The sequence below is a fragment of the Apus apus genome, chromosome 20 (assembly GCF_020740795.1).
Source record: "Apus apus isolate bApuApu2 chromosome 20, bApuApu2.pri.cur, whole genome shotgun sequence".
Taxonomy (NCBI): domain Eukaryota; kingdom Metazoa; phylum Chordata; class Aves; order Apodiformes; family Apodidae; genus Apus; species Apus apus.
Window position 1 is genome coordinate 509,763 of NC_067301.1, and position 19,123 is coordinate 528,885.

At 63.2% G+C, this 19,123-nt stretch overlaps 4 protein-coding genes across 7 annotated transcripts; 3 read left to right on the forward strand and 1 right to left on the reverse strand.

The window, feature by feature from the left end:
* The first annotated feature begins 464 nt into the window (after positions 1 to 464).
* On the forward strand, positions 465 to 5,852 carry ACOT7 (acyl-CoA thioesterase 7). Of its 3 annotated transcripts, none has more exons than XM_051637583.1 (10): positions 465 to 568; positions 1,338 to 1,455; positions 1,908 to 2,064; positions 2,542 to 2,633; positions 2,759 to 2,873; positions 3,390 to 3,404; positions 3,701 to 3,787; positions 4,280 to 4,396; positions 4,614 to 4,798; positions 5,249 to 5,852. In XM_051637583.1, exons 1-10 carry the CDS (start codon positions 516 to 518, stop codon positions 5,351 to 5,353), a joined length of 1,044 nt encoding a protein of 347 aa, XP_051493543.1. In that variant the 5' UTR covers positions 465 to 515; the 3' UTR covers positions 5,354 to 5,852. The 3 variants fall into 3 exon arrangements, with proteins under 3 accessions (XP_051493543.1, XP_051493544.1, XP_051493545.1); XM_051637585.1 differs by lacking the exon at positions 465 to 568 and adding an exon at positions 1,166 to 1,249; XM_051637584.1 differs by lacking the exon at positions 3,390 to 3,404 and having other exon boundaries at positions 502 to 568.
* Positions 5,853 to 6,227: 375 nt separating this feature from the next.
* On the forward strand, positions 6,228 to 10,000 carry ICMT (isoprenylcysteine carboxyl methyltransferase). Its single transcript, XM_051637457.1, has 5 exons — positions 6,228 to 6,480; positions 6,789 to 6,877; positions 6,982 to 7,151; positions 7,879 to 8,096; positions 8,698 to 10,000. Exons 1-5 carry the CDS (start codon positions 6,244 to 6,246, stop codon positions 8,878 to 8,880), a joined length of 897 nt encoding a protein of 298 aa, XP_051493417.1. The 5' UTR covers positions 6,228 to 6,243; the 3' UTR covers positions 8,881 to 10,000.
* A 733-nt stretch (positions 10,001 to 10,733) lies between these two features.
* Positions 10,734 to 15,840, reverse strand: RNF207 (ring finger protein 207). Of its 2 annotated transcripts, none has more exons than XM_051637455.1 (18): positions 15,732 to 15,840; positions 15,017 to 15,207; positions 14,724 to 14,856; positions 14,497 to 14,641; positions 14,333 to 14,414; positions 14,192 to 14,267; positions 13,987 to 14,112; positions 13,834 to 13,880; positions 13,634 to 13,706; positions 13,495 to 13,563; positions 13,316 to 13,384; positions 13,095 to 13,216; positions 11,974 to 12,163; positions 11,710 to 11,895; positions 11,583 to 11,634; positions 11,376 to 11,493; positions 11,227 to 11,307; positions 10,734 to 11,139 (listed from the first exon to the last, which is right to left on the reverse strand). In XM_051637455.1, exons 2-18 carry the CDS (start codon positions 15,205 to 15,207, stop codon positions 10,989 to 10,991), a joined length of 1,911 nt encoding a protein of 636 aa, XP_051493415.1. In that variant the 5' UTR covers positions 15,732 to 15,840; the 3' UTR covers positions 10,734 to 10,988. The 2 variants fall into 2 exon arrangements, with proteins under 2 accessions (XP_051493415.1, XP_051493416.1); XM_051637456.1 differs by having other exon boundaries at positions 15,017 to 15,231.
* Positions 15,841 to 16,441: 601 nt separating this feature from the next.
* Positions 16,442 to 19,042, forward strand: RPL22 (ribosomal protein L22). Its single transcript, XM_051637611.1, has 4 exons — positions 16,442 to 16,524; positions 17,147 to 17,251; positions 17,950 to 18,074; positions 18,832 to 19,042. The coding sequence occupies exons 1-4, from the start codon at positions 16,513 to 16,515 to the stop codon at positions 18,974 to 18,976; spliced, it is 387 nt and encodes a 128-aa protein (XP_051493571.1). The 5' UTR covers positions 16,442 to 16,512; the 3' UTR covers positions 18,977 to 19,042.
* Positions 19,043 to 19,123: the final 81 nt, after the last annotated feature.

Here is a 19,123-nt window from a genome sequence, read left to right on the forward strand (position 1 = left end):
GCCCGGACACCCCCCCCAGCACCGCGGACAGCAGCGGCTCCGCGCCTTCAGCACCGCGGACAGCGGCCGCCCCGCCCGCCCGCAAGGGCGGCGGTACCGGGACCGTAGCGCCCGACTGCCGTGTGCCCCGGGCCCCCGAGCACCGCTGCGCCAGCTGAGGGCCCTGCCACCGGGAAAACAGTGACACGGGAGTGGCACGGGGACATCGGCGGGGATCCGGGCATGACCCGGTGCCGGAATCGCCCTGCTGCGCCCTGGGGCATTTTGGCGTGGGGCAGTGGGCGCGGGGGGCACCGGAGGGCACAGCAGCCCCTGTCCCGGTGGGGAGAGCCCAGCTCCCCCGGCAGCACCGGAGCCCCGCCCCCCGGCACCGGAGCCCCGCCTCCAGACACCGGAACCCCCCCCCGCTCCCCACTGCGCCCCCGGGCGGCGCCCGCCGGCAGAGCGCAGGCCCCGCCTCTCGGGGCGGGGCGCCGGTGCCGCAGCGCCGTTGCGGGCGGGGCGCCGGTGCCGCCATGTCGGAGCGGGGGGCCGCTGGCGCGGGGCCGGCCGCCATCCAGGTCTCCAGGTACGGCCCCACCGCGCTGCCCGCTGCCGGGGAACCGGGGGAGAGCTGGGCGGGGCTGGGCTGGGAACCGCGCGAGAGCGCCAAGGCCGGGACCGGCCTGCAACCGGGATGCTACCGGCGGGACTGTCCTCACGGCTGCCGGCACCAGACGCTGCCAGCACCGTCACCACTGTTCTTCCCACAGTGCCCCTGCTGGTGACGGTGCTGCGCGGGGCACCGTGGAGCATCACCGCGCCCTTGCTCCGCGGTGCCCGGTGCAGCACCGCCAGGGGAGGGAGGGCAGGGAGGGAGGGCAGGCAGAGCCCCTCTTGTCCCGCCTTCGCCCGCTCTGGCTCCCCGGTACGGCCGCCTGGCTGAACCGTGGCTCTTCTCCGGGCTGACACGCGGCCTTTGCCCCAGCTGCCCTCCTCCAGTCGATTATTTGCCGCTCGGACAAAAGTCGCTGCTGCTGCTGCTGGCGGCAGGAGCCGCCACCGCCGAGTGGCAGCACGTGTCAGCTCAGTCTCCGTTTGTCACGGTGGCCCCAGCTGAGCAGCCGCTGCCCCGGCAGAGAGCGATGCCCCCCCCGCTCCCCACAGCGGTTCGGGGCGGTTTCCACCGCCCTGCGCAGGAAGCCACGTGCGGGCAGCGCCGGTGACGTTGCCAGCACCGGCGTGGCGAGATGGCCCGGCAGCTCATCCGGTAGGGCCGTGGCGGTGGCTCTGGGCGGCCGTACTGGCACCCTGGTGGGGGTGGCGGGGATGTGAGCACTTGTGTTCTTTCCCGGCAGGATCATGCGCCCGGACGATGCCAACGTCGCGGGGAATGTCCATGGTGGAACCATCCTGAAGATGATTGAGGAGGCGGGAGCCATCATCAGCACCCGCCACTGCAACTCCCAGGCCGGGGTGAGTAGGGGATAGAGTGCCCACTGGGCTCGGTAATTCTCCAACCCTCCCACAGGGTTCTGCTGGGAATAGGGTGTCCCTCGGGGCCACCAGGCCTCCCTGGGGACCTGCCTGGTCGCCCCCCACACCAGAAGCGTTTGCTGCTGTGTGCAAACCACCGGAAATTCCAGCTGCTGCCAGAGCACGGCCCCAGTAGTCAGAAGCATCCTGCTTTGTGTTTTATGGGCAGAAACGTCACTGCACTGCTGTTAGTGTTATAACTCCCGCGAGGGGCGGGTCGCAGGGAGCCCTGGCGTCCGTTACGGGTGGGGAAGGAATGGCAGCCGCCGGTGGATAAGGCAGAGGCTGTGGTGCCAGAGCTGCACGTGGTGTGGGCCGGCCCTGGGGATCCGCCAGCCACAGCCCTGCATGGTGTGGCTGTGGCCACTACCCTCACTGTCCCGTGTCCCCAGGAGCCCTGCGTGGCCGCGCTGGCAAGGGTGGAGCGGACGGACTTCCTCTCCCCGGTGTGCATTGGTGAGGTGGCCAACGTCAGTGCCGAGATCACTTACACCTCCCGGCACTCCGTGGAGGTCCAGGTCAACGTCATGTCTGAAAACATTCTAACAGGTGGGTGGCTACTGGCAGCTCTGTCCCAGAACTCCAGGAATAACTATGAGAAGCCACGAGCTCGCAGTGCTGACCCTCTGCTCTGCCCACTGTCCCCAGCAGCACGAGCAGAGATACTGCCTTTTTATTGAGAGTGGGCAGGGCTGGTGCTGGGCAGGGCAGCCAGGAAGGCTCCCTGGGGAGTACAGCTCCATTGATTATTTTTAGTGAAGAAAGGAATAATCTGCTGTTAGCTCCTCCTGCCTCATTTGCTGCACATGGCCCTGAAAAAGGCCCTTTTCTTGCCGTTGTTGTGGCAATGGGCTCTGCTTGCTGGGATGCCTTCCCAAAATGCAGTGCCGCACCTGCTCTGAGCCAAAGCCCGACAGGAGCTGGCAGACAGAGCTGCCCGGTGCTGCGGGGCCAGCCCCGGTGCCGGTTACCGGCAAAGTGCTGCTGGTGTCAGTCCTGTCACCCTCTGCCCCCCCTCTCCTCCAGGAGCAAAGAAGGTGACAAACAAGGCAACTCTGTGGTACGTGCCGCTGTCCTTGAAGAACGTGAACAAGGTCCTTGAGGTGCCCCCCATCCAGGTAGGACAGCTCACGTTGCTCCCTGAAAAGCACAGCTCACCTGCTCCAGGAGAACAGCGCTGACCTGGCACCCCAGCTGTGCTGGTGCCTTTGCCAGCCCCGTTGTCACCAGCCCTTCCTTCCAGTACGCAAGGAAGGAGCAGGAGGACGAGGGGAAGAAGCGTTATGAGGAGCAAAAGCTGGATCGGCTGGAAACTAAGCAGAGAAATGGCGACGTGATCTTCCCTGTCATCAACCCAGGTAACGCGGGCAGCGCGTGGCCGTGGGAACATCCTGGCAGTGCTGGGAGGATGAACTGATCCCCAGGACAGCTCTGGCTGACAACAGGCACCTGTGGCTGCGAGTGCCCACTCCCTGCACCGTGCTGGGGAGGGGGATGGCATTTTGGAGCCGTGGTGTGTGAGCTGAGCAGGTTGCTTGGTAATGCAAGCATGGGGCGAGGGTCCTGCACACTCCGCAGCTGCAGCCCCTCTCTCAAGTCAGTTTTTAGCAAGAAATTAATCAGCTGGTGTTTGAAGGGAGGGGTGAGCTATGGGGAGGAGCTGGGGGTCCCTGGGGATCTCTTTCCTACTGAAAGCATAGCCCTGACTTCTGGCAACACGGGGCAGCTCTGGTGCCAGCTGAAGGGGCAAGTGGCCTGCAGGACCAGTGTGGTCCTTGGCAGAGGCAGAGAGGTGGCATGTGGGGATTGTACTGGGGCGATGCAGGATGAAAGTCACTTAAATGCTTTTTCCCCTCTGTTCTCCCTGCTCACAGATAGGCAGACAAAAGGTAAGGCTTCCTGTTCACTCCCATTTACTTTTGGGCTCCTTGAGAGCTTTAAAAGAGGAAATGAGCTAAGCTGGAATAAAAGTGGTGGGTGGGCATCAGAGGGAGGGGGTGATGTCAGGTGTGAATGGCCTCTGCTCTCAGGACTGCTCTGGGCTGATAAAACACTGGTTTGAACACCCTTTGGCTTTGTTCCAGCCAGCCCCACAGTTTCTTCCTTCAGACAGCTTAAGACAGGGTTGTAGGGCTGTGTGCGGTGGCCAGACAGCTCTGATGTCTGCTTTGCTCTCTCTGACCAGAGCCACACACCGTGGGCTACAGCCAGTCCAGCCTGATCCACCTGGTGGGGCCATCGGACTGCACGCTGCTGGGCTTCGTGCACGGAGGTGAGCCCGCTCTGCACCAGTTTTCCCCTGGAGCAGAAGCAGAAATTGCGATTCCTAGAAGTTTGTCATTGTGTCATAAATTGCAAAACTTGCGTTATAAACCCACAGCATAAAATGACTGTGATTTGCTGGAGTCATTTCCTCTTGGCCACTCTTCGTCTAATTGCATCCTTAAAAAAAACCCAACCACAAGAACATGGCCCAGAGCTCTTTCCAGGCAGGAGGTCTGTGGGACTGCTCATGCCTTGCAAGACTGAGGTTTGCTCAGGGAAATTTGGGAGAGCCAGAGCTGGCTTAAATCTTAAACCCAGGTCTGTGAGGATGCCACCCTGCAGGTGCTCTTGGCAGGAGTCTGCTGGTACCGGGGTTTTCCTGCAGGTGGGATTCTCCGCTCTGACTCCTGGGTGTAGCTTTGGTCATGCAAAGGCCTTACTGAGCAGCGCAGCTTTTCCCCTAACCCTCCCTGAGATGGGACCCCCTGCCTCCCCACAGGTGTCACCATGAAGCTCATGGACGAGGTTGCTGGGATTGTAGCTGCCCGTCACTGCAAGACCAACATCGTCACCGCCTCGGTGGATGCCATCAACTTCCACGAGAAGATCAAAAAAGGTGATGGGGGTGGTGGTGGGCACTTCATTCTCCTGCAGTGCCATGTCCTGGCTCCCCTGGGTGCTGGCAGAGAAATGTGGTCACTGTTAGACTTGTCCTGTGCCGGGAAGCTCTGCTTAAGACACGGCTTAAACATAAAACAGGCGGGGCCCCTTGCTCCCTCCCTCTGAGCAGAAGTGGGGGCCATCAGCCTGACCAGCCCCTCTCGGCATTACAGGCAGTGTCATCACCATTTCGGGGCGCATGACCTTCACGAGCAATAAATCCATGGAAATTGAAGTTTTTGTGGATGCTGACCCGTTCGTGGACGAGCCTCGGGAGCGGTACCGCGCCGTCAGCGCCTTCTTCACCTACGTCTCCCTGAGCAAGGAGGGGAAGCCCCTGCCCGTCCCGCAGCTGCTGGTAAGAGCTCTTCCTGCCACACTGCAGCCAGCCTGGCCAGCCCTTCTGCTCCACCAGGGCAGACCCCAGCCAGCTTTTTTGTCCAACAAGCCCTCTTTCCTTGAGTTATTCAGCAGAAGCACATGAGCACAGGAGAGGACCATATGTGACAAGGCTGCTGCATCCCCCCTTAGCTCTCCTGCCAGTTTTTAGCTCTCCTGATCCCAGCAGGGCTTTGCTGATGTGGCACCACTGACCAGGGAGCTGTTTCTTGATGAATATTTTGTCCCACCTGCTCTCTGCTCTTCACCATTTCCCACTGTTCTGCTGGCTAATTACCCACTAGCTGTCAAAACACGTTCCACAGTGCACGGGTTTTCCGTTACGTTTCCTGGAAGGGGGGGATGGTTTCCCTCCCACACAAGCCCCGCCGGGGCTGCTCAGGCTGCGCTGTGTTTCCGTCGCCCGCAGACGGAGACGGAGGATGAGAAGCGGCGCTTCGAGGAGGGGAAGGGCCGGTACCTGCAGACGAAGGCCAAGCGGCAGGCGCAGCTGCAGCAGGCTGCCCAGCAGTGACCCCTGCGCTCCCACCGCCTTCGCCCGCCAAGCGTTCAGGTTCCCGTTCTTGTTGTGTCCAGCCCGCGCCGGGCCTCGCGCCTTCGCCCGCCGGAGCTGCCGCGGCGAGGCGGCTGCTTCGCTGTTGATCAGTTTAGCGCCGTAGACCTTGTGCTTTAGGTGGCTTCAGCGCACCCAAAGCCTCCGGGAGCCTTCCCGGTTGCTCGCCATCCACCCCGTGAGCCCTGTTTGCACCCGTCAGCCTGCCGTGCCGGAGCAGGGCCGGGCTGCGTCACGGCAGGAGGGCGCGAGGCCGCCGGTCCGTGTGCTGCTGTGTTCAACCCTCCTCACTGCGCACCAAAGCTCACGTGCGGTACCGGGAGGGAGAAGCGCTCCCGGTGCCGTGCTGAATGTCTGGGACCGTCCTGTTGACATCTCTAGATAGTTTCTCTGTGCACATCTATTTAAGTTATTTAAGGAATCCTGTGGCATAAATAAACTCTGTTGTTGTTGACTGGAATGGATCGTGTTACTGTTGTGTCTGGGGCGGCAACAACCGGGGCTGAGCAGCTTTTCCGCGCGCCGTGGCACAGCGCCCGGCCCCGCGGCTCTGCCGAGGGCCCCGGGCAGCGCGGGGGCTCTGGCCCCGGTTTGTAGGGAAGTTGACTCTTTCAACGAGGACACCTCGTGCAGCCGCGCGGCGCGGATTCCAGCCGCAGCGGCATCCTGGCTGTGCCGGCTGGCTCCGAAGCAGCCCCCCAGCTGACCGGCCGCAGCCCGGGGCTGCCGCGGCGGGGCCGTTCGGTGCGGCGGGACCGGCCCCGGGCCCACCGCGCCTGCGCGGGGCGCAGCTCTCGCGAGAGCCGCGCGGCCGTTTCCCGGGCGACGCGGGCGGGGCGGGCGCCGCTATAATGGCGGCGGCGGCGGCGGCGGCGGCGGCTCCGCGGCGGGGGCGGCTGGGGCGGGAGGCCCGCGCCAGCCTGGCCGCCTTCCTGCTGGGCGCCTCGGTGGCGGCGCTGCCGGCGGTGCTGGGCTCCCCGGCCGCCCTGCTGGCCGCCCCCGGCCTGCGCGGCCGCCTGGCGCTCGCCCTGCACGTGGCGGGTGTTAACGCGGCGCTGCTGCTGCTCTATCCGCGGCCGCTCTACAAGGTGAGGGGGCGACGGGAGGACCTCGGGGGAGCGGGTGTGGGGGGCGGCGGGGTCCGGGGAATCGCGGGAGAACGGGACCGAGCGGCGGCGGGGTGGAAGGAGGCCTCGGGGCAGCGGCCGCGGGGGTTCCGCAGAGCGCGGGTGGCCCCGGGGCCGGCAGGGTGGGGGAGCGTCCTCGAGAGGCGGCGGCTGGGAGGAAACCCGGGGGAGTTGGGTCGGGGGGGCTGTGGGTCGGGGGTGGCGGTCAGGGGGTACCGGGCCCGGGCGGCGGCCGCAGCGCTCTTTCCCCTCCCTCCCTCTGCTCCTAGATTGCCGTCCGGGCCTGCTTCCTGGGCTTCGCCTTCGGCTGCGGGCTGCTGCTCAGCGCCGGCCGCTCGGCCTGGCGCCACTTCGGCTGGTAAGGCCCGGGCTGGGGGAGCCGGGGCTGCCGTGGCGCCGGGGGTGCCGTGCTACCGGCCCGTGCTACCGGCCCTGCCAAGCCTTCCTTGCCTCCCACTGCAGGTACATGTGCTCCTTGTCCCTCTTCCACTACTCGGAGTATTTGGTGACAGCCATCAACAACCCACGCAGCCTCTCCCTGGACTCCTTCCTGCTCAACCACAGCTTCGAGTACAACCTGGCTGCCCTCTCCTCCTGGGTGGAGTTCACGTTGGAGAAGCTCCTCTTCCCAGGTTGGCCACCCTGCCCTTCACCATCTGTTCTGCTGTCCCCCTGTCTGCCTGGCTGCTTGTTCCAGGGCTCACCCCTCTGCTGGAAAGCCCTCGTGACCTTCCCTTAGCTGACCTGCTCCAGCGGCGTAGGAGGCTTTGATGTGGCTTTAATCTGTGTCCTCAGAGCCTCTTGGTTTTGTTCTCGGGGACGCGGGGGGAGTGTCTCTCTTACTCTGCTATGCTAGGCTGCGTCACGGGGCTTCAGCCCGTCCTAGGCTGTATCCTTCAGGCTGATGTGGTGGTACAAAGAATGATGTTTCGGTTACATCTGGACCTTTTTTGACCTGGGACAAAACTAAATCAGCAAAACCTGTTGCTGTTGGTCCAGCCTAGGCTGTTCCTTTTGATTTTGGGAGCAGGGAGACATTCTCCACCATGGCAGCACAGGCCGAGGAGCTCCTTGCAATTGGCTGTACTTTGTGTCAGCTTTACACTGCACGGCGGGCTCTGCCGCGGCGCTGGGTTCCTCGGGGTGGGCAGATGCTGCACTGGGGGCTCCATGACACTGGGGGTGGTTTTATTTGCTTTGGTGGTGGGAGCAGCATGTGGAATGCTGGCTGTGCATTACGGGTTGAGCTTTTAGATGGGGAGTGGGGGGAAGCCCCTCTACCAGCCCAGCCCTCCGGGAGCCCTGCAGTCAAGCAGGACCTTTGCAAACCTGTTGTGACCCGTCCTCGTTGCCTTGCAGAGCTGAAGCAGATCACGTGGCTGAGCACGGTGGGGCTGCTGATGGTGATCTTTGGGGACTGCCTGAGGAAGGCAGCCATGCTGACAGCAGGCTCCAACTTCAACCACATTGTTCAGAATGAGAAATCGGAGACTCACACTTTGGTGACGAGTGGGGTGTATGGGTGGTTCCGGCACCCGTCCTACGTGGGCTGGTTTTACTGGAGTATTGGAACACAGGTACCGTGCACAACACACTCAGATACTTTCATCTTGTAACCTGGGTCTGTCATCTTAAGGTTGCTCCATGCCATCAGGGGATGCTGAAGCTGCTGTCCAAAATGCCTGTCAGTGGTCAGATGTAGCCTTGCTCTTGCCTAATGCCAATCCTGTGCCAAATGGCAAGGAAAACTCCCTCTAAGAATGCCCAGGGCCTGGGCAGAGGGTGGGCTGGATACCAGCTGCAGTTGAGCTGCAACTCAGCACTGCCTTAGTTGTGATCTTGTGGTTGGCTGCTGGTTGGCAGTTGGTTTTATTTCCCTGCAGAGAGACCTTGAAGGCTGCACATGGAGCAGTGTGGCTGCACCTGGGCTCTCCAGAGCTAGGATCCAGCTCTCAGCTGGGGTGGCAGGAGCCAGCAGCTGCCCACTGGCCACTTTCTTTGTGAGCATATTTCCTCTCCAGAATGAAGTTCCACAAGAGGTGCTGGCTTTTTTTTTCTCTGGAGAGCTCTTAGACCTTGTGGCAGACTTAATGAAGGGTGGTTAGCCCATGGGGTGGGGTGCAGCCTGGGCTCCTTGAGGAGATTTCTTCGGGATGCTCACCACTGGTGTCTCTGCAGGTGTTACTCTGCAACCCCATCTGCGTGGTGGGCTACGCGCTGGCGTCCTGGCGCTTCTTCAGGGAGCGGATCGAGGAGGAGGAGATCACGCTCATTCACTTCTTTGGAGAAGAGTACCTGGAGTACAAGAGGAAGGTGCCATCGGGTCTCCCTTTTATTAAAGGAGTCAAAGTGGAACTGTAATGTGGGCAAAAACCGGACTGGCTGAGTGAATGCCCAGCTCCAGGCGCCGCAGGGCGAGGGACAGTGTGTGGCACTAGGAGTAGCCTGTTGGTATTTCCTGGCTGCCCAGGAGGAGCTGGCAAAGAGCTGCAGAGCTGGGCAGCTCTACGGGTCACTAGCAGATCAGAAGCTCATTTGTCCTCAAGATAAGCCCTTCGTTGCACATTCAGGGATCTTCCAGATAACTTAGCCTGTAGCGACTCTAAAGAGAATCGACCCCTCCTGCCTGCAGCTGTGGAACTGGACCGAGATGCTTCCAGACCAGCAGCTCTGCCCTCCTGCCTGAGGAGCAGGAAAGGCCCTGGTTCTTCCTGTGGCCTCATTTGATTTTAAAGCTCTTTGGCCTCGTGAGCCGGCGGTGCGGCTGTAATCCCCTTAGGCTGGGGCTGGCAGCTGGTGCCACCGCGGGTGCTGCCCTCCTGCTCCCCTGGCACGGGGGCTGCCTGCCCACCCGCTGCCGCCGGTGGTTCCTCCCCAGGCACTTGTGCTCCCAGGAGCCTTTTCTGCTGGATGCAGGGGAGTGAGCCCGCTCCCTGCCCCGGCTGCTGCTGGCACTGCGGGAGCCACCATCGCAGCCACCGCCCTCCTGAGCCCCCTCCCTGCCACCTTTGTTCCCTCTTCCCGCTTCCAAATCACGCTGCTTCCTATCCTGCAAGGCTGCCTCTGTCCTGCAGAAATCCCAGGATTTTGGATTGGGAAGGAAGATCCTTGCCTGCGTTGTGGGCAAACCTGGGATGCTGCTGGGACTAGGAGATGCTTCTAGGGAAATTCTCCAAAGAGGAAAAAAGTATGGCTAGTTAATGCAATTTTAAATGTTCCTATTTTGGAAATGGTTCCTACTTGAGCTTTGTGGTATAACTTATTCTGTCATTATATACCAAAGAGGTTCACTGTTTTCTTGAGTTTTAGGTTATTCTTCCTAGCTAGAATGGAAACGAGTTGCTTGGCAGTTCACGCTTCAGGCTGGCAGTGTTCCTGAATGGAGGTGTGTGGTATGGCTCAGGAAAAGGGGCACTGGTGGGAGATGGCTTTGGTTTAGTTTTGGGGTTTTTTTCATAAAAAATAAGACAATTCTTGCTAACTTTTGTCTGGTGGTCATTTAGAGATCTCTTGCCTTACTGGTGACACGATGGGAATGGAAGTTATTACTTTCACAGTTCCTGATGGGTTTTTGGTGCACTCGGTGCTGTCGGAGAATGGCTGAGGCTCCCTGTGACCTAGGGCTGTGCAGCCACAGGGACTGGCAGATCCTCTGTCTCTCCTCACTTAACCCATTCAGGGTCCTTCCTCTGCCAGGTTTGCTTTGTATTTCAGGGTGTGTTCTGCATGGAGTGTCAGCTCGGTGCCTTTGCTGGGAATTTGTCTTTCACCAGGTGTGTTTGTAGCTTGGGAGAAAAGAGAAAATGAGGTAGTGCACCAGCCAGGCAGCACCGATTCCTCTGCACAGTCACTCACAGGCTCCTGCTCAGGCATTTCTGTGCCTCTGACTCATGTCCTCATGGAAGCTGTGACTGCTCTTGCAGCCAGCGTGCCTTGGGCGAGTTAATTTTTAACATTTTTTTGTAGGCGTTAAGGTTTCTGTTCTAAACGTGCACAAACACACTTTGAAACGGACAAACAGCAGTTGTTGCTTGGGTTGGACTTGGGTGAGCTGACAATGGAGATTAAGCTTTCTTCTCAAGCTGTTCTTTGTATTCAGTGCACCTGGATCCTAACTGTGGTGAGCTGCCTCTACCCCACACCAGGGATTTTTTGGGTTTTTTACCCCTTGTTTGCAAACTTGGTGGTGGTAAGAGCAGCTGGACACCCCATGCTGGCAGGTTTTGTCCAGAACCAGGTGGACACGTACACTGGTGCCTTTTATTTCACTTGTGACACACAAAAGGGAGAGTATAAAGACAATTATATTTTCAGATTAACAAAGTCACCCCATGCCAGGCTTCTGGCAAGCTGCAGACACAGTTTCTGGGCTGCCATTTCCTGCCTCTCATCATGGCACATGGCGAGAGGAGCCAGTTGACAGCCAGGGCGTGGTGAGAGCTGAGCGGCTCCGTGCTTGGCGTTGGGCTCTATGGTGCTGGCTCTTTGCGGGCAGCACCCTCGGCCCCACTGCTCTGCTGGCCCCTGCAGCACTCTTTGCTTTTTGAGGAGGGGTCTCCAGAGGTGCAGCCCTCCCCAGGGCTGGCCGGAGGCCCCTCCTTTCCACTGGGCAAGGTGTCTCTGGGGAAGGGAAGGCACCTCAGCAGGGTCATTGGCTGGGAAAGGGCACAGGGGGAATTTGGTACCCAGGTGTTTGCCATCACCTACCTTGGAGCTGCTTTGCTGTCATCACAGATCCTGAGCAGCATCTGGGCCGGTTCCTCCTTGGGGTCCTGGGGCTCCTGCAGCCTGTGGTGAAAGGGTTGTGAGCCATGGCCAGAACTCTGGCCCAAACAGACCCCCCCCACGGCCCTCACCTGGGCTCCAGCCGCTCCTTCACCTTGGCGATGGAGCGGACATAGGGTGCGATCTGCTTGGTGATGGTGGTGAGACAGCTGTTCTCCTGCCGCAGCTGCAGCAGGTCGTGGAGCTGGGCTGGGGGGTGAGAGGAGTGGGCTGTGGCCACAGCTGCCCCCCAGGAGTGGGTATGGGGGTTTCAGGGCTGGGGGAATGGAGTCTCCTACCTTCATAGATCTCCTGCTCGTTGGCCACACGCTGGTATGTCTCCTCCCAGACCTGGAGGGACAAGAGGGAGCTGGGCAGTGCGCTGTGGCACGGGGGCCCTGCCACACCAGGACACGCTGACTGTACCTCCTCGAAGACGCTGCGCATCATCTCCACGGCCGAGTAGTGCGCCGCGATCTGCACGTCCATCTGCAGGGACTTCTGCAGGATCTCGCTCATGATCTCCGTCTTGATGAGCGAGTGGTGCTTGGTGAGGTCACGGTGCAGCTCCTGCACCTGGTCCTTCAGGCCCTGGATCTCTGTTTGCAGCATCTGCAGGGGCCGGGGGCAGCCCCTGTGAGCGGCTCCCTCCTCCTGTCCCACCCTGTGCCCCCGGAGCCCCGCTCCTACCCGATAGGTGTTCTCGTAGTTGCGGCAGTGCTCGGCAAAGGGGGTCTCGCGCCCCTCGGCCAGCAGGACCTTGGTGCTGATGTACCGGTGCATCGTTGGCTTCCGCACCATGGGCCCCGTGGACATCTTATCGCCGGCGGGGGGGCAGCTGGGCACCATCAGGGTCTTGGAGCATTGGCCACCAGGGAGCCTAAGCCAAGAGGGTGACAGTGGCACGGCTGCGGGCGAGCAGAGCGAGGTGCCAGGGGCCAGGCCACCAGCTCAGCCTCGCCCCAGGGGGCTGGGGATATGCCAGCTCCCTGTGTTCCTTCCCTCAACTGAGCACTGAGGTGCCTTACAACACTCCAAAAATCACGTTTCTGGGGCTGCTCCTCTGCTGCCTGCAGCTTCAGGACCAGCTATGGAAGGGGCAGGAGCTGAGCTAGGCATACTCTGGTTTCCAGAGGGAAGGGTGGATGCCAGCATCTCCTGGCCCCTTGGTGAGTGCTGCTGCCCCCACATCTCCCCCTCCCTGCTCTGCCCCCACCCTGGCTCCACTGCCCACCACCTGCCGTCATCCTACCGTGCTGCACTGTGCTCCCCCTGCCCACGCCAGGGCTGGCAGCTCCCAGCAGCTCAGCCACTGCGCCGCAGGCGAGGGTCGGTCCCCATGGGCCGGCAGCGCCCGTTTGTCCTCTCTGGCTGGGAGCGCCTGGCAGGGCCAGTGCTGCTGTGACATCAACGGGCCTAAATATATCCCGGGTGAGGAGCGGCCGGGAACTTCCATGAAATTCTGATAAAAATAGTGGTGGGCAAAGAGGCTGTGGCACTGTGGGTGTGCGGGCAAGCAGGAGCTGGCCCCAGCAGCGGGGGGAGAGCCCTCTGGGGATGGTGGGAGGGGGCCGAGCAGCGGGGTGCAGCTCACCCAGGCACCCTGCTGCCAGCCCCGCTTCCCAGAAGTGTCACTTTAAGCCCCCGTGCCTGTTGTTCATCAGCACAGCTGTGCTCTGTGCTGTCCCTGTGCTGCTGCCGAGGTGACAGGCTCAAGGGCAGCAAGCTTGGCATGGTGGGATGCAGAGGGGGGCACAGTTGCATGGGTGGCACTGTGCACCCCAGCCCCAGCTGCCCTCCCAGCATCTCACATGTTGGTTCCAGCCATGCTGGGACCGATGCCGGCAGCGCTGCCCACCACGGAGCGGCGGGGGCTGAGCATTAGCAGGGGCTCCAGGCAGCGGGCGAACTCGGCCCGGTACTCGGTGTTGATCTGGGGGTGAGACAGGGTGAGTGTGGCTGGGCTGGGGCAGTGCTAGCGGTGGGGGCTGCGGGCTGGGGGGCTCAGCCTGGGGTGGGCGGTGGGGTCTACCTTGCTGGTCTGGGCTGGTCGCAGGCGGTGCGGCAGCTTGACGATCCTCTGCAGCCTCTCCATGAGTTGCTGAAAGGTAGCATGGGGGTGTAGTGAGGGGTGCCCGGGACCCCGCCCAGGCCTGCCGGACACCCCACAGGGGGATGGTCCAGCTGCCCCAAGGCACTGGCACCACTCACATATCCCAGGTCCAGGAACTCTGCTTTGTTGGCGGAGCTTAGGAAGGCTGAGCAGGTCACCAGATGGACCTGCGTGCAGGGGGGTGTCACACTGGTGGCTGGGTGGCCGTGGCAGCCCAGCCCCTGCTCAGGGCCCTACCTGCAGGGTGGGCAGCAGGGAGGCAAGGTGGGCAAGCTGCTCCTTGAACGCCTTTTCCTTCTCCTCGTGCTGGCTGTGGCAGAGCAAGGCAAGGCACAGCCCTTCTGGGGCTCAGGGGAGCACTCTGGCCCCAGGGCACCTCAACATGTTAAAGGAAGAGGGAACACCCTGGGGAGCGGGCTCAGCCTGTGGCCCCTCACCTCTGCACAGCTTTCAGGAGTGTCTTCTTTCTCTCAGAGAGCTGCTCCTGCAGACAGTACGGCCACCCCGTGTCCCATGGCCACCCCGGTCCCCCCTGCCACCCCAGCTCTGCCGTGCACACAGGGTGTGATGCCGGGGTGTGCATCCCGCACCTGCATGCGGCCGAAGAGGGAGTTGATGGCTGCCTCCTCCTCGCTGGCGCTGTTCCGCACCTCCTCGATCATGGCCTTGAGCAGCACGATGGCCTCACGCGTGGAGGTCTGCAGCTCCTTGACGGCCTGCCCGGGGCAGCGGGGCGGCTGTGGCACTGCGGGCAGCGCCGTTCCCCGAGCCCCCCGGCCCCTCAGCCCTGCCCACCATCACGGCCTGGTCCAGCCTCTGGCAGCCCTGCATGTAGGCCGTCTCGATGTCGATGCAGTGTGCCCGGCTCTCCCTGTGGGCAGGGGCGTCAGGGCGCGGCGCGGGGCGTGGGGCGGGCGCGGGGCCGCCGCTGCTCACCCCTGCATGTCCCTGAAGCAGTTGATGCACAGCATGGACTTCTTCTCGGTGGAGAACATGATGTAGGGCTCCTCATGCAGTGCTGCAAGGGACGAGAACGTCGGGCAGGGCGGCCGAGCGTGGCACGGCCCCGCGCGGTGTGGCATGGCAGGTACAGCACTCACGGCACTTCTTGTGGATGTCCTTGGTGCGCTTGGAGAGGGAGACGATCTCGTGGCGGGCAAACATCTTGGCACGGTGGGTCTCCTCGCGGCACGGGGCACAGAGGGGCTGCCCGCAGGTGTTGCAGAAGTACATGGTGTCCAGCTCCTGTGTGGGCGGGGGGGGACTGGTGGCAGGCATGGCCCTGGCAGGGGTCCCCTGCCTGCCCTGCCCACCGCGCTGCCCTCACCGCCTTGGCACAGCGCCGGTCGCAGTTGGCACAGTGCACGTCCTCCTCGCCATCAGCCGAGCTGTCCACCAGGAACTGCAAGAGCCGGTCTACAGGGGGCAGCCCTGTGCCCCCCCTCACCACCGAGGGGTGCCTGGGGCGGTGGGATGGGGATGAGGACGGGTGGGAATGGAGTTGCCTGCCTGGGGCAGGTGAGGGCAGCTTTGGGGACAGTGGGTGCAGTGCCCTCTGAGGCTGCTGGCCGTGTGCCCTGCCCTGGTCCCTGTGTCCCCCCGGGAGGGTCTGTCCCTCACCCGCAGAGCGGGCAGCGCAGGCGGCCGTCGCTGGCGCGGCCCCGCAGGCAGCTGGCGCAGAAGTTGTGGTAGCAGTCGAGCAGGCAGGGGTGCTGGTAGGGCTCGTGGCAGAGCAGGCAGACCAGTGGGTGGCAGTTGGCCTTCTCCAGCTCCGAGCAGCTCCCCAGTGGGGAGAAGATGCCACCAGCCATCTGTGGGGGAGAGAACAGCCCCCCCTCCCCATTTCACCCCCTGTGCTGGCAGCCCCACATGGCCCGACTCCCTGTGAGCACCGTTGGAAGGATGGATCCTGCCCCGGGGCCCATGAGCTGCTGTCTATTTTTAGGTTATGAGCTGCCTGGCACGAGGCTGCCCCAATGCACCCCTTGTCCCAGCACTATGGACTGGGGGCAGCAGGGCTGAGTGGGGTGGCCCCTGCAGCAGCGTGTCCCCCAGGTGGGCACCCCCACAGCTGAAGCATCCCCCAGCATGGGGTGTTCCAGTCCCCTGGGATGGGGTGTTCCCTGCAAAGGAGCATCCCCTGCAGAACAATGTCCCCCAGAACAGGGGTGCAGGATGCCCTAGGACGGGATGTCCCCCAGGAGGGAGCATCCACCATGATGGAATGTCCCCTGCCCTGGGATGTCCCCTGCAATGGCAGCCTGGCAGCCACCTGCCCCACTTGCTGGGCATCCCCCCGTCCCCAGGGGACACCAGGGCCGAGTGAAGGCTTTACCTCTCCTGAGCTGTAAGCCAGGGGATCGGCCGTGCCGAGCCGAGCTGTGCCGTGCCGCTGCTCCCCGTGTGCCGGCGGGAATGAGGGCGATGCCGAGGCAGCCGGGCTGCCCCCGTGACGCGGGGCCCCTGGCACTGCCGGGTGGCTGCCGCGCCACGGCCCAAAAATAGCCCCGCGCGCCTGAGCGCGCCCAGCAGCAGGGACAGCCCTGCGGCTGTGGGGACGGGGGACCGGGGGCTGGGGGGACGTGGGACCAGGGGCTGGGGGGACATGGGCATCCGCGTGGCCTGGCGATGGCCCCGGGGGTGAGGGACGCCCCGCGGGCTGTCGCGGGGCTGCAGAGACATGTGCACGACACCTTGGGGTGCGGGGGGCGGTGACAGCCCGTGCGCAGCACGGCGCCCTGGGGTGCGGGGTCACCCCGGCCCCCCACCCCTCTGCACCGACCCCTCGTTGCCCCCCCCTCCAGCCGCTGCCGGCCCCGCCCCCCCAGGCCCCGCCCCCCCCAGGCCCCGCCCCCGGCCCTGCCCCCGCCCCCCCCCGAGGCCCCGCCCCCAGCACGCGGTGCCCGCGCCGCCGGGCAGGCAGCACTACGCGCTGGCGGAGCGGGCCGCGACGGGCGAGGCCGGAAGCGATCGATGCTCTCGGCGCTCGGCTGGTGCAGCCCGGCGGGGCGGGCCCGGGGCTGCGGCGGGCGGCGCGTGCGCACCGGCAGCCCGAGGGCGCTTCCGCGCAGGCGCGCGCCGCGGCCCTCCCTTTTTGCCGCTCCGCTGCAGCCGCCATGGCGCCCGTGGTGAGTCTCCGCGGGAGCGGGCTCTGCTCCCTCCGTGCGGCGCCTGCCGGGCTCCCGCCTCCCCGCCTCCCCGGGGCCGCCTGCTGGGCTCCGTTCTCCTGCGGTGCGGCCCGGCCCAGGCCTGCGTGTGGGCCTGGGCATGAGGCGTGGGCCGGGCCGGAGCCGCTTTCAGGCCCAGCTCGCCAAGCGCTCGGGGCGCGGGGGCCCCTTCCCTTTCCCCGCTGCTCCGGACCCGTTTCCTGCCCCGCGTCCCTTCCCCCTTCCCGCCAGCCCGGAGCCCGGGGCGGCCCGGCCCCCCTTCCCACCAGCCCAGGGCTCAGTCTGGCCCACTCCCTTCTCGCCGCGGCCCGAATCCTGATCCAAGCCCCTTTCCTCTTTCCCCCAGCCCAGGGCTCGGCCCAGCCCTTCCTTTCCCCCAGCCCGGAGCTCAGTCTGGCCCACTCCCCGCTGCCCCTGGCTCGAATCCTGGCCCCAGCCCCTTCTCTTTCCCTCCACCCTGGGGTCCAGTCCCGTTTCCTTCCTGCCAGTCTGCAGCTCGGCCCGCCCCGTCCCTCCTTCCTGCAGCCCCCAGCCCGTTGTCTGTACCCGCTCCCTCAGGGCTCTCTCTCCCCCCCCACTGCAGAAGAAGCCTGCGGTGAAAGGTGGCAAAAAAAAGAAGCAGGTGTTGAAGTTCACGCTGGACTGCACCCACCCGGTGGAGGATGGCATCATGGACGCCGCCAACTTTGTGAGTGCGGCTCCTCCTGCCACCCCGGGGGTGTCTGGGGTTTCTGGGGGGCTGCTGGTCCCGCAGCACCGCCCGGCAGCCCCCCGCTCTGCTGCCCCTCACCAGGGCCCAGTGTGAACGGCTGTGGTGCTGGGAAACACCCTGCAGACAGAGGGAGCCTGTGTTGTGCTGAGGTGACCACATGCATGTTGTTTTTAAATACTGTAGTTAAACACAAGTGGTCTCCCCACCTGCCAAGCAGTGTTACTGTTCACCCCTCCGGGATGAGCTCGTGCTGTGGGCAGCAGCGAGGGCGGAGCACAGAGTGCCTGGTGAGCCTGCTTTCTGTGCTCCAGAACGGGTCAGAAGCACAGGGCTGTGGCTGAGGGGTCCTCTGAAGATCCTGGCCTAGCTCTCACTCCTGTGCCTGTCCTCTCGGGAGGCAGGAAATATGTTCCTGTGTCGCTCATCTGGTGCTTTTGGGCTTGAGAACCTCACACCTGGGTCTGAGCTGGTGGGGTTATTTGTGGAAGGTGCTGGCAGGCTCAGAGCCTCGCAGCCAGCAGGGAGGCAGCATTCCTCGGCTTCCCCTGGGTGTAACGGCGCTTCTCTCTCTCCTCCAGCTCTAACAAAAAGCTGACATGCTGGGCACTGGGGAAGCCTTGTCTGGCGGGAGCTGGCGGCCCTGGCTGAGCCTCGGCGTTCCTCCTCTCTTGCAGGAGCAGTTCCTGCAGGAAAGGATCAAGGTGAATGGCAAAGCGGGAAACCTGGGCGGAGGCGTGGTGACCATTGAGAGGAGCAAGAGCAAGATCACAGTCACGTCAGAGGTCCCGTTCTCCAAGAGGTGGGTGATGGGGCAGCACCAGCCACGGTCGGGATTGCTGCCGGTGCCCCGAGCCATGTCCGGTCACTGCTGGCAGCAGTGGGGGTCACTGGCGTGCTGGGGGGAGCCAGGCTGGCAGGAGGGCCTGGTGGTGAGGAGAGGTCTGGGTGCAGGACTGGTGCTGAGACCCTGGGTTAAAAGCAGTGTGAGGCTGGATGTGGTGACTGCTGGTTTCCAAATGATTGTTGAGAGAGAAGCGTGGTTGATATTCCTGTTGGGAATATTTTTGGACAGCCAGGGAGAATGTGCGGCAGTAAAGGTGCTGAGTGTGGGGGTTGGTCCACAGCCAGGTTCTTGCATCTCCTGTCTGGTTGGGCTCCTGCTTCTTGGGGCTTTGCCTGGGTCGATAAATGTGGTTTTGGACATGGCAGAGAGGGCACGGTGAGGCCAGGGGATCTGCAGTGCCAGGAAGAGAAGAGCTGTGGGTGGTGGGGGGCAGTGCTCCCTGTGCAGCTCCTCCACGTCACTGTGCCTGGCATGTCCCAGCAGCAGTGGTTGGTGGTGCGTGGTTGGACCCCCAGAGGTCCTGGCCCCATGTCTGTGGGATGCTGCTTGTGAGTCCCCTGGCAGTGGTGGTTTCTGGCAGCTTTGCTGTGCCTGGTGAGATGCTTTGCTCCCGTGGAGGTGGGAGCACCAGGGATGGGGATTTGGGTTTGCCTGAGCTCTGTGGGGGGTGATGGAGGGTGCAGCCGTGCTCTCAGCCCTGCTCCCCCCGCAGGTACCTGAAGTACCTGACCAAGAAGTACCTGAAGAAGAACAACCTGCGGGACTGGCTGCGCGTGGTGGCCAACAGCAAGGAGAGCTACGAGCTGCGCTACTTCCAGATCAACCAGGACGAGGAGGAGGAGGAGGAGGAGGATTGAGCCGTGGGGCCGCCATTTTGTACAGTTTTGCTTTTCTGGAATAAACGGCGGGGAGAGTTGTTGATACCCCGCGCTTGGCTGCGGCAAATTCGGGGGATTCGGGGCTTTTGGGAGGTTATTTGGGGTGATGCGGGAAGCGCCTCGCGG

What these genes read in the sequence shown, in the direction of transcription:
- ACOT7 (XM_051637583.1), top strand. Translation starts at nt 516, where the DNA reads ATGTCGGAGCGGGGGGCCGCTGGCGCGGGGCCGGCCGCCATCCAGGTC. An exon ending in GCCGCCATCCAGGTCTCCAG is followed by an intron (nt 569 to 1,337) that starts GTACGGCCCCAC and finishes CTTTCCCGGCAG; the next exon opens with GATCATGCGCCCGGACGATG. An exon ending in TTGAGGTGCCCCCCATCCAG is followed by an intron (nt 2,634 to 2,758) that starts GTAGGACAGCTC and finishes CCTTCCTTCCAG; the next exon opens with TACGCAAGGAAGGAGCAGGA.
- ICMT (XM_051637457.1), top strand. Translation starts at nt 6,244, where the DNA reads ATGGCGGCGGCGGCGGCGGCGGCGGCGGCTCCGCGGCGGGGGCGGCTG. An exon ending in ATCCGCGGCCGCTCTACAAG is followed by an intron (nt 6,481 to 6,788) that starts GTGAGGGGGCGA and finishes CTCTGCTCCTAG; the next exon opens with ATTGCCGTCCGGGCCTGCTT. An exon ending in GCCTGGCGCCACTTCGGCTG is followed by an intron (nt 6,878 to 6,981) that starts GTAAGGCCCGGG and finishes CTCCCACTGCAG; the next exon opens with GTACATGTGCTCCTTGTCCC.
- RNF207 (XM_051637455.1), bottom strand. Translation starts at nt 15,207, where the DNA reads ATGGCTGGTGGCATCTTCTCCCCACTGGGGAGCTGCTCGGAGCTGGAG. An exon ending in ACCGGCGCTGTGCCAAGGCG is followed by an intron (nt 14,642 to 14,723) that starts GTGAGGGCAGCG and finishes CCGCCCACACAG; the next exon opens with GAGCTGGACACCATGTACTT. An exon ending in CGAGCAGGAGATCTATGAAG is followed by an intron (nt 11,494 to 11,582) that starts GTAGGAGACTCC and finishes CTCACCCCCCAG; the next exon opens with CCCAGCTCCACGACCTGCTG.
- RPL22 (XM_051637611.1), top strand. An exon ending in TCATGGACGCCGCCAACTTT is followed by an intron (nt 17,252 to 17,949) that starts GTGAGTGCGGCT and finishes CCTCTCTTGCAG; the next exon opens with GAGCAGTTCCTGCAGGAAAG. An exon ending in GAGGTCCCGTTCTCCAAGAG is followed by an intron (nt 18,075 to 18,831) that starts GTGGGTGATGGG and finishes CTCCCCCCGCAG; the next exon opens with GTACCTGAAGTACCTGACCA.